This window comes from Rhinatrema bivittatum, chromosome 2 (assembly GCF_901001135.1).
Source record: "Rhinatrema bivittatum chromosome 2, aRhiBiv1.1, whole genome shotgun sequence".
NCBI classification, from domain to species: domain Eukaryota; kingdom Metazoa; phylum Chordata; class Amphibia; order Gymnophiona; family Rhinatrematidae; genus Rhinatrema; species Rhinatrema bivittatum.
In genome coordinates, this window is record NC_042616.1 from 53,764,966 (window position 1) to 53,779,384 (window position 14,419).

Genomic DNA, 14,419 nt, shown 5'->3' on the forward strand with positions numbered 1-14,419 from the left:
ACACATTGAAATCGTCTGTTCAGTGTGCTGCGGCAGTCAAAAAAGCAAACAGAATGTTGGGAATTATTAGGAAGGGAATGGTGAATAAAATGGAAAATGTCATAATGCCTCTGTATCCCTCCATGGTGAGACCGCACCTTGAATACTGTGTACAATTCTGGTCGCCGCATCTCAAAAAAGATATAATTGTGATGGAGAAGGTACAGAGAAGGGCTACCAAAATGATAAGGGGAATGGAACAACTTCCCTATGAGGAAAGACTAAAGAGGTTAGGACTTTTCAGCTTGGAGAAGAGACGGCTGAGGGGGGATATGATAGAGGTGTTTAAAATCATGAGAGGTCTAGAATGGGTAGATGTGAATCGGTTATTTATTCTTTCAGATAATAGAAAGACTAGGGGGCACTCCATGAAGTTAGCATGGGGCACATTTAAAACTAATCGGAGAAAGTTCTTTTTTACTCAATGCACAATTAAACTCTGGAATTTGTTACCAGAGGATGTGGTTAGTGCAGTTAGTATAGCTGTGTTTAAAAAAGGATTGGATAAGTTCTTGGAGGAGAAGCCCATTACCTGCTATTAAGTTCACTTAGAGAATAGCCACTGCCATTAGCAATGGTTACATGGAATAGACTTAGTTTTTGGGTACTTGCCAGGTTCTTGTGGCCTGGATTGGCCACTGTTGGAAACAGGATGCTGGACTTGATGGACCCTTGGTCTGATCCAGTATGGCATGTTCTTATGACCTCGGGTGCACATGGAGCAGTGTGCAGAGGTGTGTGCGGCGAGGAGGGGATGCATGTGAGTGAGAATCTGCGTGGATGGTTGCGGGAGAGGGGGGGGGGGGCTTGAAAGCTGCCATCATGCATTTATTAACATTTCACAGCCTTTAAGCACCTCCTATAGTTAAGCAATGGAGAATGTATGAGAGGGTTCATTCTCTGGAAAAAAAATAAACAAACAAAATGGCCTAATGCTTCTAGTTTGTTTTTTTTTAAACTCAACGAACACATTTCCATTTTCCTCCACTATAGATCAGTCCAGACAAGTGGGTTTATGCATCCCTACCAGCAGATGGAGGCAGAGAACAAAACTTACTACTTAACAGAGTGCCACCTGCAGTCCCTTCCGTACTGACCTTTACCCAAGCCAAGATAAACTTCAAAACCCCTACTAGGGCGAACCGTAAAAAAAACGGCTGAAACCCCCTATGCTGGAGCCTCTTGTCACCTCCAGACCACTCAAAAACTTATGTTCAATCAAAGAAATTCTTGCAACGAGGAGGGTCCCTGGACTGATCTGTGATATTACAGGAACAAAACTTAGCAGGAAAGAACCAAATTTTCTTTTCCTGAACATACCCAGATCAGTCCAGATAAGCGAGATGTACCCAAGCACCCCTAAACTGGGCGGGAACCCAAAAGACCCACTCGCAGCACAATCTCACCAAAGGAGCCATCCTCCAGCACCCACACATCCAAACGATAATGTCTGGTGAAAGTATGAAGAGAGGACCACACTGCTGCCCTACAAATTTGGAGGCGAGAGCAACTGACACTCTGTCCAAGAGGTCGCTTACCCTCTTGTAGAATGCGCTTTCAGACCCACCGGAATCTTGCGACCCTTACAGATATATGCAGAATAAATGATCTCCTTTAGCCAACAAGCAATCGTGGCCTTGGACGCCTTATCACTTTTCTTCGTGCCCCCGAACAGCACAAAACGATGGTCTGACCACCAGAAAGGATTAGTGACCTCCAGATACCGCAGAATAATCCAGCGCACATCTAAAAGATTCAATTCCCTTTCCCGCGGGGAATCCTTGGACCAATTCGGGAAAGCCGGAAGCTTCACAGACTGATTAACATGAAGAGAGGACACCACCTTCGGCAAAAAGGAGGGAACCGTTCTGAACATGACCTCCTCATTAGAAATGCGCAAGAAAGGATCCCTACACGATAGAGCCTGAAACTCCAAAATCCTACAGGCTAAATAAATAGCCACCAAAAATACCATCTTCAGCGTAAGATCCTTCAATGTTGCCCTTTTCAAAGGTGAAAAAGAGCACTCTCAGAACCAAATTCAGGTTCCATTCTGGACACAGCTTCCGGCCTTCGCAAATGTTTCACCCCCTTAAAGAAACAAACCACATCAGGGTGAGAGGCCAGAGTTCTACCCCACCCCTTGCCCCTAAGGGAACCCAAGGCCGCAACCTGAACACGGATAGAGTTATAGGCCAGACTCTTCGATAAACCCTCCATGAAGAAGGCGGCCAAAACTTGTGGAATGTCCACCTGCAAAGGATCCAGCCTCCTCAGCAGACACCAGGCCTCAAAAGGCCTTCCAGACCCCGACAAAGCTAAAGATGTAGCTGGCCTCCAGGCCTGGAGCAGGGTAGCAATAACTGGCTCCGAATATCCCTTCAGTCGGAGGCACCGCCTTTCAACAGCCAAGCCGCGAGTCAGAATTGATCCTCCCGATCCGAAAATATGGGTCCTTGTCGCAGCAAACATGGCAGATGGTTCAGTCTGCGAGGACCCTCTTGCATGAGATGTACCAGATCTGCAAACCATGGACATCTTGGCTACTCTGGAGCCACTAGAACCACTGGCCCCATGTGGGACTCTATCCATCACAGCACTTGCCCAACCAATGGCCACGGGGGAAACACGTACAGGAGTATCCCTGCCAGCCAAGGACACACCAGAGCATCCACTCTCACTGCGCCGGCCTCTCTTCTGTGACTTAGAAATCTTGTCATTTTTGTGTTTGCTGTTATGGCCATGAGGTCCAACTGAGTAACACCCCACCTAGCACAAATGCGGTCCCAAGCTTTTGGAGACAGTTCCCACTCTCTTGGATCCAGTTGCTACCTGCTGAGGAAATCCACCTGCACATTGTCCAACCCCGTGACATGGGAGGCTGCAATTCCCTCGATTCTCCGCCCAGGCAAATAGCTGTCGAGTTTCCAGGGCCACCGCTTGACTCTTCGTTCTTCCCTGGCAGTTGATGTACGCCACTGTGGTCGCATTGTCTGAGAATAACTGGACCATCCTGACTCTGACCCAGGGAAGGAAGGCATTCAGCACCTGCCGTACTGCTCTTGTTTCCAGGAGATTGATGGACCAGGAACTTGCCTGTTCTGACCAAAGTCCTTGGACTGTCCTTCCCATGCACACCGCTCCCCAGCCTTTGAATCTGGCATCTGTAGTCACCACCATCCAGTCCAGATTCTCAAAGTCCTGACCCTTTTCCAGGTTGGGCCACGAAAGCTACCACGACAGACTGGACCTGGAACCTTGAGGGAGTGGTAATGGCATCTGATACTCCTCAGACATTGGATTCCATCTGGACAAAAGCGCGTTCTGCAATAGTCTTAAGTGTGCAAAAGCCTGCAGCACAAAGTCCAACGTGGAAACCATGGACCCTAGCACCTGTAAATAATCCCTGGCCGTTGGCAGTGACCATTTCAACAGATGCATCACTTGAGACTGTAATCTTGTCAATCTCTCCGAGGTGAGGAAAACCTTGCCCTTCTGGGTGCAGAACAGCGCCACCAGATATTCCAATGTCTGGGTTGGCACCAGGTGACTCTTTGCCATATTGATCACCCATCCCAACAACCGCAAGGTGTCCAACACTCACTGAAGCGACCACGCACACTCTTCCTTTGTCTCTGCTCAAATGAGCCAATCGTCCAGATAAGGGTGCACTAGAAACCCAATCTCGCCGGAGGACAGCAACCACTACTAGCATCACCTTTGTGAAGGTGCGCGGTGCCGTGGCCAAGCCAAAGGGAAGAGCTCGGAACTGGTAATGTCGGCCCAACATCATGAACCGAAGATACCGTTGATGGTCCTTTCGAATGGGAATGTGCAGATAGGCCTCGGTCAAGTCCAGCGACAGCAGAAACTCTCCTTTGCGGACTGCGGCAATCACCGTTCACAACGTAAGCATTTGAAATAGAGGGACCCTCAGGGCCCTGTTAACCTTCTGCAAGTCAAGGATGGGTCGAAAGGTTCCTTCCTTCTGGGGGCACCACAAAATAAATGGAGTACCTGCCCCGCCCCTGCTCTTCTCATGGAACGGGAACTATGGCGTTCAGCTGCAACAGCCGCTGCAGAGTCCCCCCCACTGCCTCCCAATTGCTCCGGGAGAACACGTGGGACTCTAGATAGGCTTCTCTGATGGGTTGAGAAAACTCAATGCGTAACCATCGTGCACCACCTCCAGCCTGAGGTAATCTTGACCCACTCCTTGTAAAAGCTGGATAATCTTCCCCCTACCGCTTCTGCAGAGGAATGGGCTAAGCTGGCTTCATTGGGACAGCTTTCCACCTCTGGCCCCTTGGCCGGCACTATCCCTAGCACATCTGCGGGAGCCTAGAAAGAACTGCTGCCTTCCACTAGTCTGCTTGGCACCCACCTCCAAGGAGGAATTGCTGGCACGGAACCTATGCGACTCCTGAAAACCGGCCCATGATGGGGAAACCTTCCGGGTGGACTTTTTATCCTTGGGTAGCCTGTTGCCTTTGGACTCCTCCAAAGACTTCATCAGCTGATCCAGATCCTCTCCAAAAAAGGAGCCTTCCTTTGAATGGGAGATTACATAACCATGCCTTGGACCACATATCCGCCAACCAATTCTGCAGCCACAAAAGCCTGCAGGCTGCCACTACCGAGACCATGCTCCTGGCTGAAGTGCGCACTAAGTCATACAGGGCATCTGTAACAGAAGCCACTCCAGCCTCCAAGCGTGTTAACTGGAGGTCTTTGTCCTCTCTGCAGGAGGCTTGATCATGAAATTTTTGTACCCAACACAGGCATGCCCTTTGCATCATGCTACCACAAATGGCGGCACTGAGTTTCAAAGCAGAGACTTCAAACAGCTGCTTCAATTGAATCTCCAACTTGCGGTCCTGCACATCCTTCAGAGTGGCAGCCTCTACTACCAAAATGGTCATTGTCTCGGTGACCGCCGAAACTGCCACATCTACCTTTGGTACCTGTAAGAGCTCCAAGGTCTCCTCATCAGAGGGTAAAGCTTAGCCATGGCATGGCCCACCTTTACATCTGCTTCGGGAAAATCCCATTCCCGGTTCACAAGCTTGCGGATCTTCTTGGGCAAGGGAAAGGCACTAGGAGGGCCCCGCAGCCCATCCAGGACCGGATTCATGCCCTCATTATCGGACTCCACCTGAGTCACCTTAACCCCCAATTCCTGCAACACCTGCAGAATAAAGGGGCGCAACTCCTCCTCCTTGAACAAACGGACCACCCTTGGGTCATCTCTTCCGAGACCGAGCAATCCTCCTGAACCGGATCCTCCTTATTTGCCCCAGGTCCATGTTTGGAGTCACGTCCTCATCTTCATCTGGATCTGCATCCTGCAAATCATTGGAATCACCCAGTTCTCCGGGATCAGCCTCCAAACCTTCGTGACCCAGACCTCAACGGCACAGTAGATCTCCAAAAGGCACCACCTTAAAATGTTTAGCGGATCACGGTAGGAACCTCTCCCTAGGACGTTTAGCTCCCAACCCTTTCCTAGCCAGGAAAACCTTGTGGAGCAGTAAAATCAACTTTAGGGAGAAACAGTCAGAATCAGGATCTGCAGGTCCCTGCCTCTGAAGACTGTTCTCCAACTCCCCCCTTCCTGCACCATAGGGGACAAAGGAGGGCGGCGAATCCACTGCTTCTCCAGCTGCCTCCTTCCCGGGATCTCCAGCGGGACCAGACCCCCCTCCCCCTGACGCAGTTCCAGATGCACAGGGGACCTTTTCCCTCCAAGGTCACTCCGACGACGTCCCCTTGCCCCCTGCTGCACAGGCAGTGCAGAGGGAACAGCTGTTGAGAAGCGTGGACCAGACGCCACAGGCCTTGCAAGCTGCCACACGTGGCTTTGGTGCCTTGCATTGCAGGCAGACAGTCTGCTCGCGCAGATCGGCGCCCTGTAACAAACTGCCAGCCACGCAACGTGCGGGAGAAGGCACGAAGTGGGCCCGCCACCGCGCTCACTCCCAAAGCTCCGGGGAATTGCTCGTATCCATGGCGCCGAAAACAACAACCTCTTCAAAATGCACCCGCGGAACGGCAGGACCTATCGCCGAGAAATGGCGCGCCATGAAAACCTCCCGCAAACCTCTGGATTCCCGGGGAACAGAGAGGAAGGGAATCCCCCCCCCCCCCCGCCCCGAGTCAGACCCTCCTGGAAAGCAGACAGCTCCCGTCATCAGCTTACTCACCGCTGTGGCTCGACCGCTCCTGCAGCTGCTGTAATCAACCAGGCAACACCTTCTTGCCTTTTGTTTTTTGTTTTTTTTTTTAACTTAAAGGCAAAGGGTATTTCCCCGACAAGAAGGGAAATCCTCAGGAGGGGACCTCAGAGGTTCTGAGGGAGCCAGTCCCCTGGTTATCAGAACCCCCGGCCAACCAGTGCGAGCACCAGCCAGGGGTTTCCAACCCCCCCCCCGGTCGCCCCGCTCCACTTGAGGGATGGTCCACAAAGAAGCCTAGCATCTCAGGGAGCCCGCACCAAAAATCTAACTTCTCAAAATCTTTCTTTTCCAGACTGCAGGTTTATCACCTCTACCATCTGCTGGAGACAGGAATACTGAGGGACTGCAGGTGGCACTCTCAGTTAAGTAGCAGTGCATCAAAGTTCTCTGTCTCCATCTGCTGGTAGGGATGCATAAACCCACTTGTTTGGACAGATCTGGGTGTGTACAGGAAACAGACACAGACCCCTTAACATGCAATTCTTTCCAATATTCCATATGTGGGAAAGCATAAAAACAAACAGCCGCTGTCATTAGCTCAGAATCCTCAGCTGCAATCAAGGGTGCTTGAATGAAAATACCATTTTATCGAAAGTCTGCCTCAGATCACTTGTATCACACTGCAGTGCTTTCCTTAGCTTTCTGAAGTGCCGCATTAAGAAAGAGACAGAGACAGTGTGGGTTGTAGATGTTAGTGCAGAAGCCCAGTGCTCCCCTCTGCTCGGAGCAAAGTCACATTGTAGCCTGGGCATACAAGTTGGGGAGGTGGATATGGATTCACTGGGCAGTGCACTTAGCCTTACAGGCAAAAGCAGAGAAAATACATAAAATATATATTTATAGGAAAAGAATACAGGTAGCAAATACAACGCTAATATATGTGTGAACTGCCCCCATCACTCCTGCAACGTTAGGGGTTATATCAAGCATCTGCCTCCTTGCTCTGTGTCTGCAGAGACCACAAGAAGTGCGTGCGTTAGGCCTGCCCTCCCCATCCTTCGTGAAGAAGGTCCCTCGCTGTCTCCGGCACTCAAGGCCAAGGCGTTCCTGCATGGAAGCCCGTGCTCTTCCAGACAGAACTTACTGCTTTGCTGGAAACATCGACATGGCTTCCTGAAGCAAACCTCGGCCAGCCCCCAGCCAGCTGGTCCCATAGAACAGCGGTTTTCAACCCCACTCCCTTGAGGCCCGCCGGCAGGCACGGCATGCAGATGTCTCAACAGGGGATCCTGAAAACCCAAACTTGCCAGGCAGATTTTCAGGATCCCTTTGAGGACTGGGTTGAGAAACACTGCCAAAGGAGACTTGCCTCCAAGCCATGGGTGCCCGTATACCATCTGAGGGGGCTGGGGGGGGGGGTTTGGACGTACGAAGAGGGAAAAAGTGAAAAACATTTAAAAAAAAAAAAAGTTTATTCTGACCACAGTAAACTGTATTTATTTTGCAAAGTGTGTTTAAAAAAAATGAGTTACATGCTTTGGGTATTTTTCTTTTTAACAAGTTATTTAGGTTGATAAAATATCATCCATGAATTATCTGCGAATAAAAGCAACCCTTCTTAAAAAGTTTACACTTACAGACTTCACATTAAAAACCTCACCTGCCAACAGGCTCGTAACAGGCTCCATGGATCCTGGGGGTGGGGGGAGGCCTCTGACGTTTTTCCCCACCTCCCATCCCCGAGGGCCACTGTTCTAGTGAATCCCGCCTCCTGCTGCAACACAACCGACGACTAAAATCCATCCTAGTGCCAGTGAATCTGGCTGCCCCTGGGTAGAGCAGTTTTTTTGGTTGTTTTTTTTTTTTAATAAACTTAGCAGAAAATATTTAAAAATTATTCTGCAATATTCTATTCAGTTCAGCCTCTGTTCTGATCCTGGACTCTCATGGGCATGATGAGCTATTGGCATCTCCCACAGCTCCCCTCCATCATCCCCCTCTTCCCTCTCTCCCCCTCTAAAAACAAAGAGAGATTCGTGCCAGCTGTTGAAAGGCAGGGTGAGCCGGCTAGCCCTTTCAGAAATGAGCCATTTCTACAATTATGATGCAGCCGGGGTCATTTATAGCAAGGACACAATAGAAGAAACCAGGATCCAGGGCAAGTGGTGCTCCGTTCTTCATTTCTAAAAACTGTAGCCACCATGTTCTACCCAGTAATTCAATTTGCACTTCTCTTTCATCGCCCATCCTCTCCCCCCCCCCCCCCCGCCTCATGAGGATTTCATAAGGATGACATTAAACAAAAATATTTTAAAAAACAAATGAGCAGAAGTTTGAGGATACCTGTACATACATTATTTTCTCTCAGTATCTTGTTCACTCTGTTTGGTTCAGCTCACAAGACCTCAGTTGTGTCCTCAATCGTCGGCTGCAACAGGATTTCGATGTATCCGGGGCCGCCCACGTGAACGCCCTCTGCCTCGCAACCGGCCCCCTGAGCAAACCAGAGTGTTCCTACTGGTCACTGGTGGCGCTGGCTGATCTGGAGAGCTCGGGCCAGGCGCCGCAGACTGCTCCCGCTCCGGGGAGCTCGGGCCAGGAGCGGCAGGCTGCTCCCGGCCTGGGGAGCTCGGGCCGGGAGCGGCAGGCTGCTCCCGGCCTGGGGAGCTCGGGCCGGGAGCGGCAGGCTGCTCCCGGCCTGGGGAGCTCGGGCCGGGAATGGCAGCCTGCTCGACAGCAGCGGGAGATCCCTGCGGCGTGCCCGAGCCCTCTCCAGAAGAGCTGGCGCCCACATGATCCTCCCGGCTGGCTGCCCGCTGCTCCCTCAGCTGCTTGAGTTCATCTCGGATGTCAGTGAGGACGCCCAGCAGCTGGAGCTGCAGCTCCCGGTCCTGCACCCTCTGCTCACGCTGCTGCATCCTCTCCTCCTCCCACATGGCCAGCTCCTGGTGATAAAGCTGGTCCCACTGCTCCTCCAGCTCCAGCAAGCGGTGCATGTTAGTCCTCCACATTGTCCTCCGCTCCTCCCTTAGGCAGGAGCAGTCTGCCCTCTCGGGCATGGCTGCAGCTGCTGCAAGCACGTGATCGCCCTCCTGTGAGGCAGAGGAAGGCAGGGAGTCCTCTCGGGCATTCTCACTACGCTGTGGAGAGCCGGACTGCTGCTCCCAATCTTCCTGGCGCTCTTGCCATGTGGGTGGCTCCAACATCCCCCCGGGCAGGGAGCCTATCTCCATCTCTTGGCTGTCTCCACCTCTCCTTCTGTTTTCCTCTTCCTCCTCCTCCTTCAGCTGCAGGGACTCAGCAGGCCCATGAAGCAGGCCCAAGGCAGGGTTCTCTGTGTTGGCCTCTTGACTCCAGTCTGGCTGAGCTGAGAGCTGGCCAAGGGAGTCCTCTGGTGAAGAGACCATAGAGCCCTGGGAGTCGCAGCGACAGGGCACATCCTGCATTCCCGGTAGCAGGGCAGCACTCGCATCCTCTTCCACTGGCGGCCAGGTGTCGGGGCAGGGCTTGATGCTGATGTCTGGGTCAGGGCAGGTCTTCATGTCAATGTCCGTATCAAGGCAAGGCTTCAGGTCAACGTTGGTACTGGGGCAGGGCTTGATGTCGACGACTGTAGTGAGGCAAGGCTTGATGTCGACGTTGGTACTGGGGCAGGGCTTGATGTCGACAGTAGTGAGGCAGGGCTTGATGTCCACGACGGTAATGGGGCAGGGCTTGATGTCCACGACGGTAACGGGGCAGGGCTTGATGTCCACGACGGTAACGGGGCAGGGCTTGATGTCGACGTCGGTACTGGGACAGGTCTTGATGTCAATGTCCATTTCGTTCATCATGGTGTCTTCATCGGGGTGCTCCTCTTTCTGCACTTCCTCAGACGTGCCAATATAGGATATCAGAGGCCCACCAGCTACAGGAGGGGAGACTGCAGGTACGTCTGGGGCCTTAGGCTCCGACCTGGGCAAAACTGTATTAAAAACAAAACATAAGAGCACATAAATCATACAGTCTCAATTTGTAGGGTTTTAAGGAGTGGGGGGGGGGGTAGTTTCTAGAAGGTTGTTAGAATGCAATGCCAAACATTTTTTGTTTCAATTCCCCATCCCATATGGTATTCTTGGGCATCACAATTAACCAGGAAGGACTTGACCTCTGCGATGCTCTGTGTTGCTTCTTTGACTTTGGGTGAAGCAGGTAGGAGATGAAAGAGTTGTTGCAGCAACTGTTTTCCCACCCTAAGACTAAGCCCTGACTTCAAGCATTGGCTTCTGCCCAGCAAGGTTGTCCACACTTTGGTCCTGCTTGCTGCCTGGTTGATTCTCACTGGATGAATGGTGTCTCGCCGTTGTGTCTTCAGAACTGAAGAAAGCATCGGGCTGCCCAATCAATTACAGGTGACCCCCTGAACAGATGTGAACTGTCATGGTAGGTGGGTGGTTCTCTACAATTGCTTTACTTATTTTTGTTTGTCTTTCCTTTGTGATTTCCATCAGGCAATGTCCTGATTGTCCTTATCTTTTAGGCTGCCCCATTCTGGGGTTCATTTTAAGTATGTTTTTAATTTTATTTTTACATGTTTAAAAAATGTTATATGTGGGTTTTATTATATCGTGCATGTTTTTGTGTTATATTTTATGTTGTTGTTACTTTACTTAGAGTTAGAGGAGCTTTGTAGAGATGCACAACCAAACAGACCCTTAAAGCTCATGGTGACCATCGACTGAAGGATATATTGTGTGTGTGTCTGTGGGAAAAAAAGACTCAAGAGCAGTGAATCCTTACGCCACAAGTATAACTGGCAACTGTGTTATGTACCATCTCTGTACTTGGAAAAGGAAGCAGGGAAAATTATTACAAACACTCTGCAGACATCACGGGTCAACCCTGAGGACCAGCAGAGCACAGAAGTGAGGAATTAGCTGGAACAAGATGAGGAAGTGAGGGCCTTATTTACTCAGCTTTTCCCCCCATGGATTCAGAATGGAGAAAAGACTTAGTAAATCAGGTCCAGTGTGATAGACACTGATCAGAGCCAGTGAAGGTAAAACTGGGGATGATGGCATTGGTCACAGAACAATTCTGCTCCGCCACGCTCATTACTGTGATTATGGACCTTGAAACAGTTAAGTTTATATGCAGAAAATTAGGAGTATTTATTTAAAACTTCTATGCAAGGCAAACTTGCATCTGTTAGGTGGCACCATAGACCAACTGTGAGATAATTATGCCAACTATCAATATCAGATAAATATGGTGATATGACAGGGCATGGAAGCAGCTAATTCCACTTATCAAAGACAGAAACAGGACCACAGAGAAAAGGCCAGAATCCTCTCTTTCTTTAGGCTTTTGCTAAGTCGCCATTCCTTCTGTTGTATCATCTGTTCACTGACAAGTTCATAATAGTATTAATAAAGAAAAACCAGTTATTCTAAGACCATCGTCTCCTTGTAATTTCTAGGGGAAAGAACGTCACAGATGGAACCACTTTTGGAATACACATGAGTCACCAGATACAATATCCAACCCCTCCACCACCAGGACCAATATGGCAACTGGGAAATAAAGCACCATAATTGGGCAAGAAAGATCACACGAACTACCTTATCATATGATCTTTTAGACTAATTCATTACTTATTTTAAAAAAATGGCTTAAGTGCTCTCCCTTCTTCCCACCCCTCCAAAAAAAAAAAAAATAATTTAACTGTTGGATGCAGCGGAGCATTACATTTAAATATTTAATTTGCAACAATAAAGAGACTTAAAACGTAAAGAGGCTCCGGGGTATGTAAAGGATCTTAACACACTTTGGTATAGATTAACTGTGAAATTAGACACTGGCTTCTATGATTTTCTGTGGGGGTTTTTTTGTAATGCTTATAAAAAGCAATAAATGCAGACATGAAAAAATAGAACATCAATTTTTACTGGGAAAAATGTTGCTTTTATTTCACCAAATGGAGCATCCTAAAAGATATATCATCACAGGACTGTTCATTGCATACTCAAAAAAAAAGTACTCCTGGGGGAATTCTGCGCAAAATAATTTAAAATTCTGCAAATTTCTGCATACTTTAATCAAAATAACAATTTATATAAATCTTTAAATAATTACCGGTAATACAGAAAAAAGTTATTACTTAAAGATGCATAATTTTAAATATTTTGAGCAGAACTTCCCTAGAAATTCACTGTAAGAGTTGTCTCTTCCACTCGCTCTCCCTACTCCCCTGGCCAGTTTGCCCTCTCAGGCCCCAACTCCTCCACCTGCCAGTATCTCTCCCCTCCACCTCTAGGCTCAACCCCTTCCACTCTATCACCACTCCCAGAGTTTGATCCTGTTCTCAGTACTGCCCCTCTCACAGGCTCCCTTCTCTCTCACACATGCTCCCTCTCTCTAATACACATACATAAATCCTCACATACACAAACCCTCATAAAGGCTCCCTCACTCTCTTGCACACACATCCCCTCATACAGGGTCCCTCTCTCTTGCATACACTCCCACCAAAGCTCCCTTTCTCTCTCACACATACATTCTCACAGAGGCTACCTATGTCTCTCTCGCACGCACCACATTCACACAGGCTCTCTCTCACACATACACAATCCCTTCACACAGGCTAGCATCCTCACATACACATGATGCCTTTTTCATACACACGTGCTCCCAATCTCTCACACACATACACACTCCTTAACAATCTCCTCATATAGGCTCCCTCTCTCTGGCACCCACACTCAAGCACGCCCCCTGGTCTCTCTCACACTCTCCTGCTTACCCCCCCTGCTCTCTCTCTCTCACACCCACCTCTCTACACACATTCACTCTCACCGGGGCCTTCATCTTCGTCGCGAGCAGATCGCGTCCCGCAGCCTGTGGAGGTCTTCATCTTCGCCGCGAACGGCACACACTCCGTTCACGGCATGTTGGGGACTCCTATGCACAAATCCTGCGCCCCACAGTAGCACAGAATTCCCCCTGGACTAGAAACGGAATGCATCATATTGTGATTTTTCTTTTTTTTGGGTGTTCTTTATGAATATTTATGTTTTAATTATATTATCTCGCAGAAAGCAAGTACTTAAGATCTGCAGGTTAAAAATGTTTTAAGTAAAATAATGGAGAAATTACTTACCTGATAATTTCGTTTTCCTTAGTGTAGACAGATGAACTCATGACCAATGGGTATAGTGTACTCCTGCTAGCAGTTGGAGACGGATCAGATTTCAATCTGACGTCAGCCCCTAGTACATATACCCCTGCAGGAAGTGCAGCTCTTCAGTATTCTCCTCGAAAAGCATTGTGGATATATGTATGACTGAATAATTTGAATAACTTGATTAACTTTATAACCTGGATAACTTGATTAACTTTGTAACTTGGTTAACTTGATTAATTTGAACTGGTTGAATTGGCTACAGCTGGAGACCGCCAGTGCCCTCAACCGAGAAAACGTCGACACCCAGTAGGATGGGTGTCTTAAATGAAGGAAAGCATGGCTTACCCTTGAATCACTCGCTCCCGGGATGTCCCCCAAGAATTCCATGAGTAACGGCAGCCGTGGGTGGGATGCCGAGTCCATCTGTCTACACTAAGGAAAACAAAATTATCAGGTAAGTAATTTCTCCATTTCCTAGCAGGTAGCAGATGGACTCAGGACCAATGGGATGTATAAAAGCTACTCCCGAACTGGATGGGAGGCTGCCCATGACCCACTTAGTACTGCCCTTGCAAATGCTGTGTCCTCCCGAGCCTGAACATCCAGGCAGTAAAACCTGGAGAAGGTGTGGATGGAGGACCATGTCGCCACCCTACAGATCTCGGCAGGTGACAGCATCTTGGTTTCCGCCCAGGACACTGCCTGGGCTCTAGTAGAATGGGCCTTGACTTGTAAAGGCAGTGGCTTGCCTACTTCTACGTAGGCCGCCTCAATGACTTCTTTGATCCAGCGGGCTATGGTTGCTCGTGAGGCTGCTTCCCCCTGCTTCTTCCCGCTGTGAAGGACGAAAAGATGGTCAGTCTTTCGTACGGATTCCGACCTTTCCAGGTATCAGACTAAGAGTCTGCAGACGTTGAGATGGGGTAGATTTCGAGCCTCTTCCGAATTCTTATGCTCATCTGGCGATGGTAGCGAGATGATTTGGTTGAGATGGAAGTGAGACACCACTTTGGAGAGATACGACGGAACTGTGTGTAACTGA

At 49.3% G+C, this 14,419-nt stretch overlaps 1 protein-coding gene across 5 annotated transcripts in view; it reads right to left on the reverse strand.

The window, feature by feature from the left end:
* Window positions 1–7,696: 7,696 nt before the first annotated feature.
* LOC115083954 overlaps window positions 7,697–14,419 on the reverse strand; it is a 35,991-nt gene continuing 29,268 nt past the window's right edge. For 3 of the 5 annotated variants that reach the window (XM_029588122.1, XM_029588123.1, XM_029588125.1), the window contains exon 4: window positions 7,697–10,179. In XM_029588122.1, coding sequence (XP_029443982.1) covers window positions 8,633–10,179 — 1,547 coding nt within the window. In that variant the 3' untranslated portion in view covers window positions 7,697–8,632. The remainder of the gene's footprint in view (window positions 10,180–14,419) is intronic. The other 2 variants (XM_029588127.1, XM_029588126.1) reach the window with 2 other exon arrangements.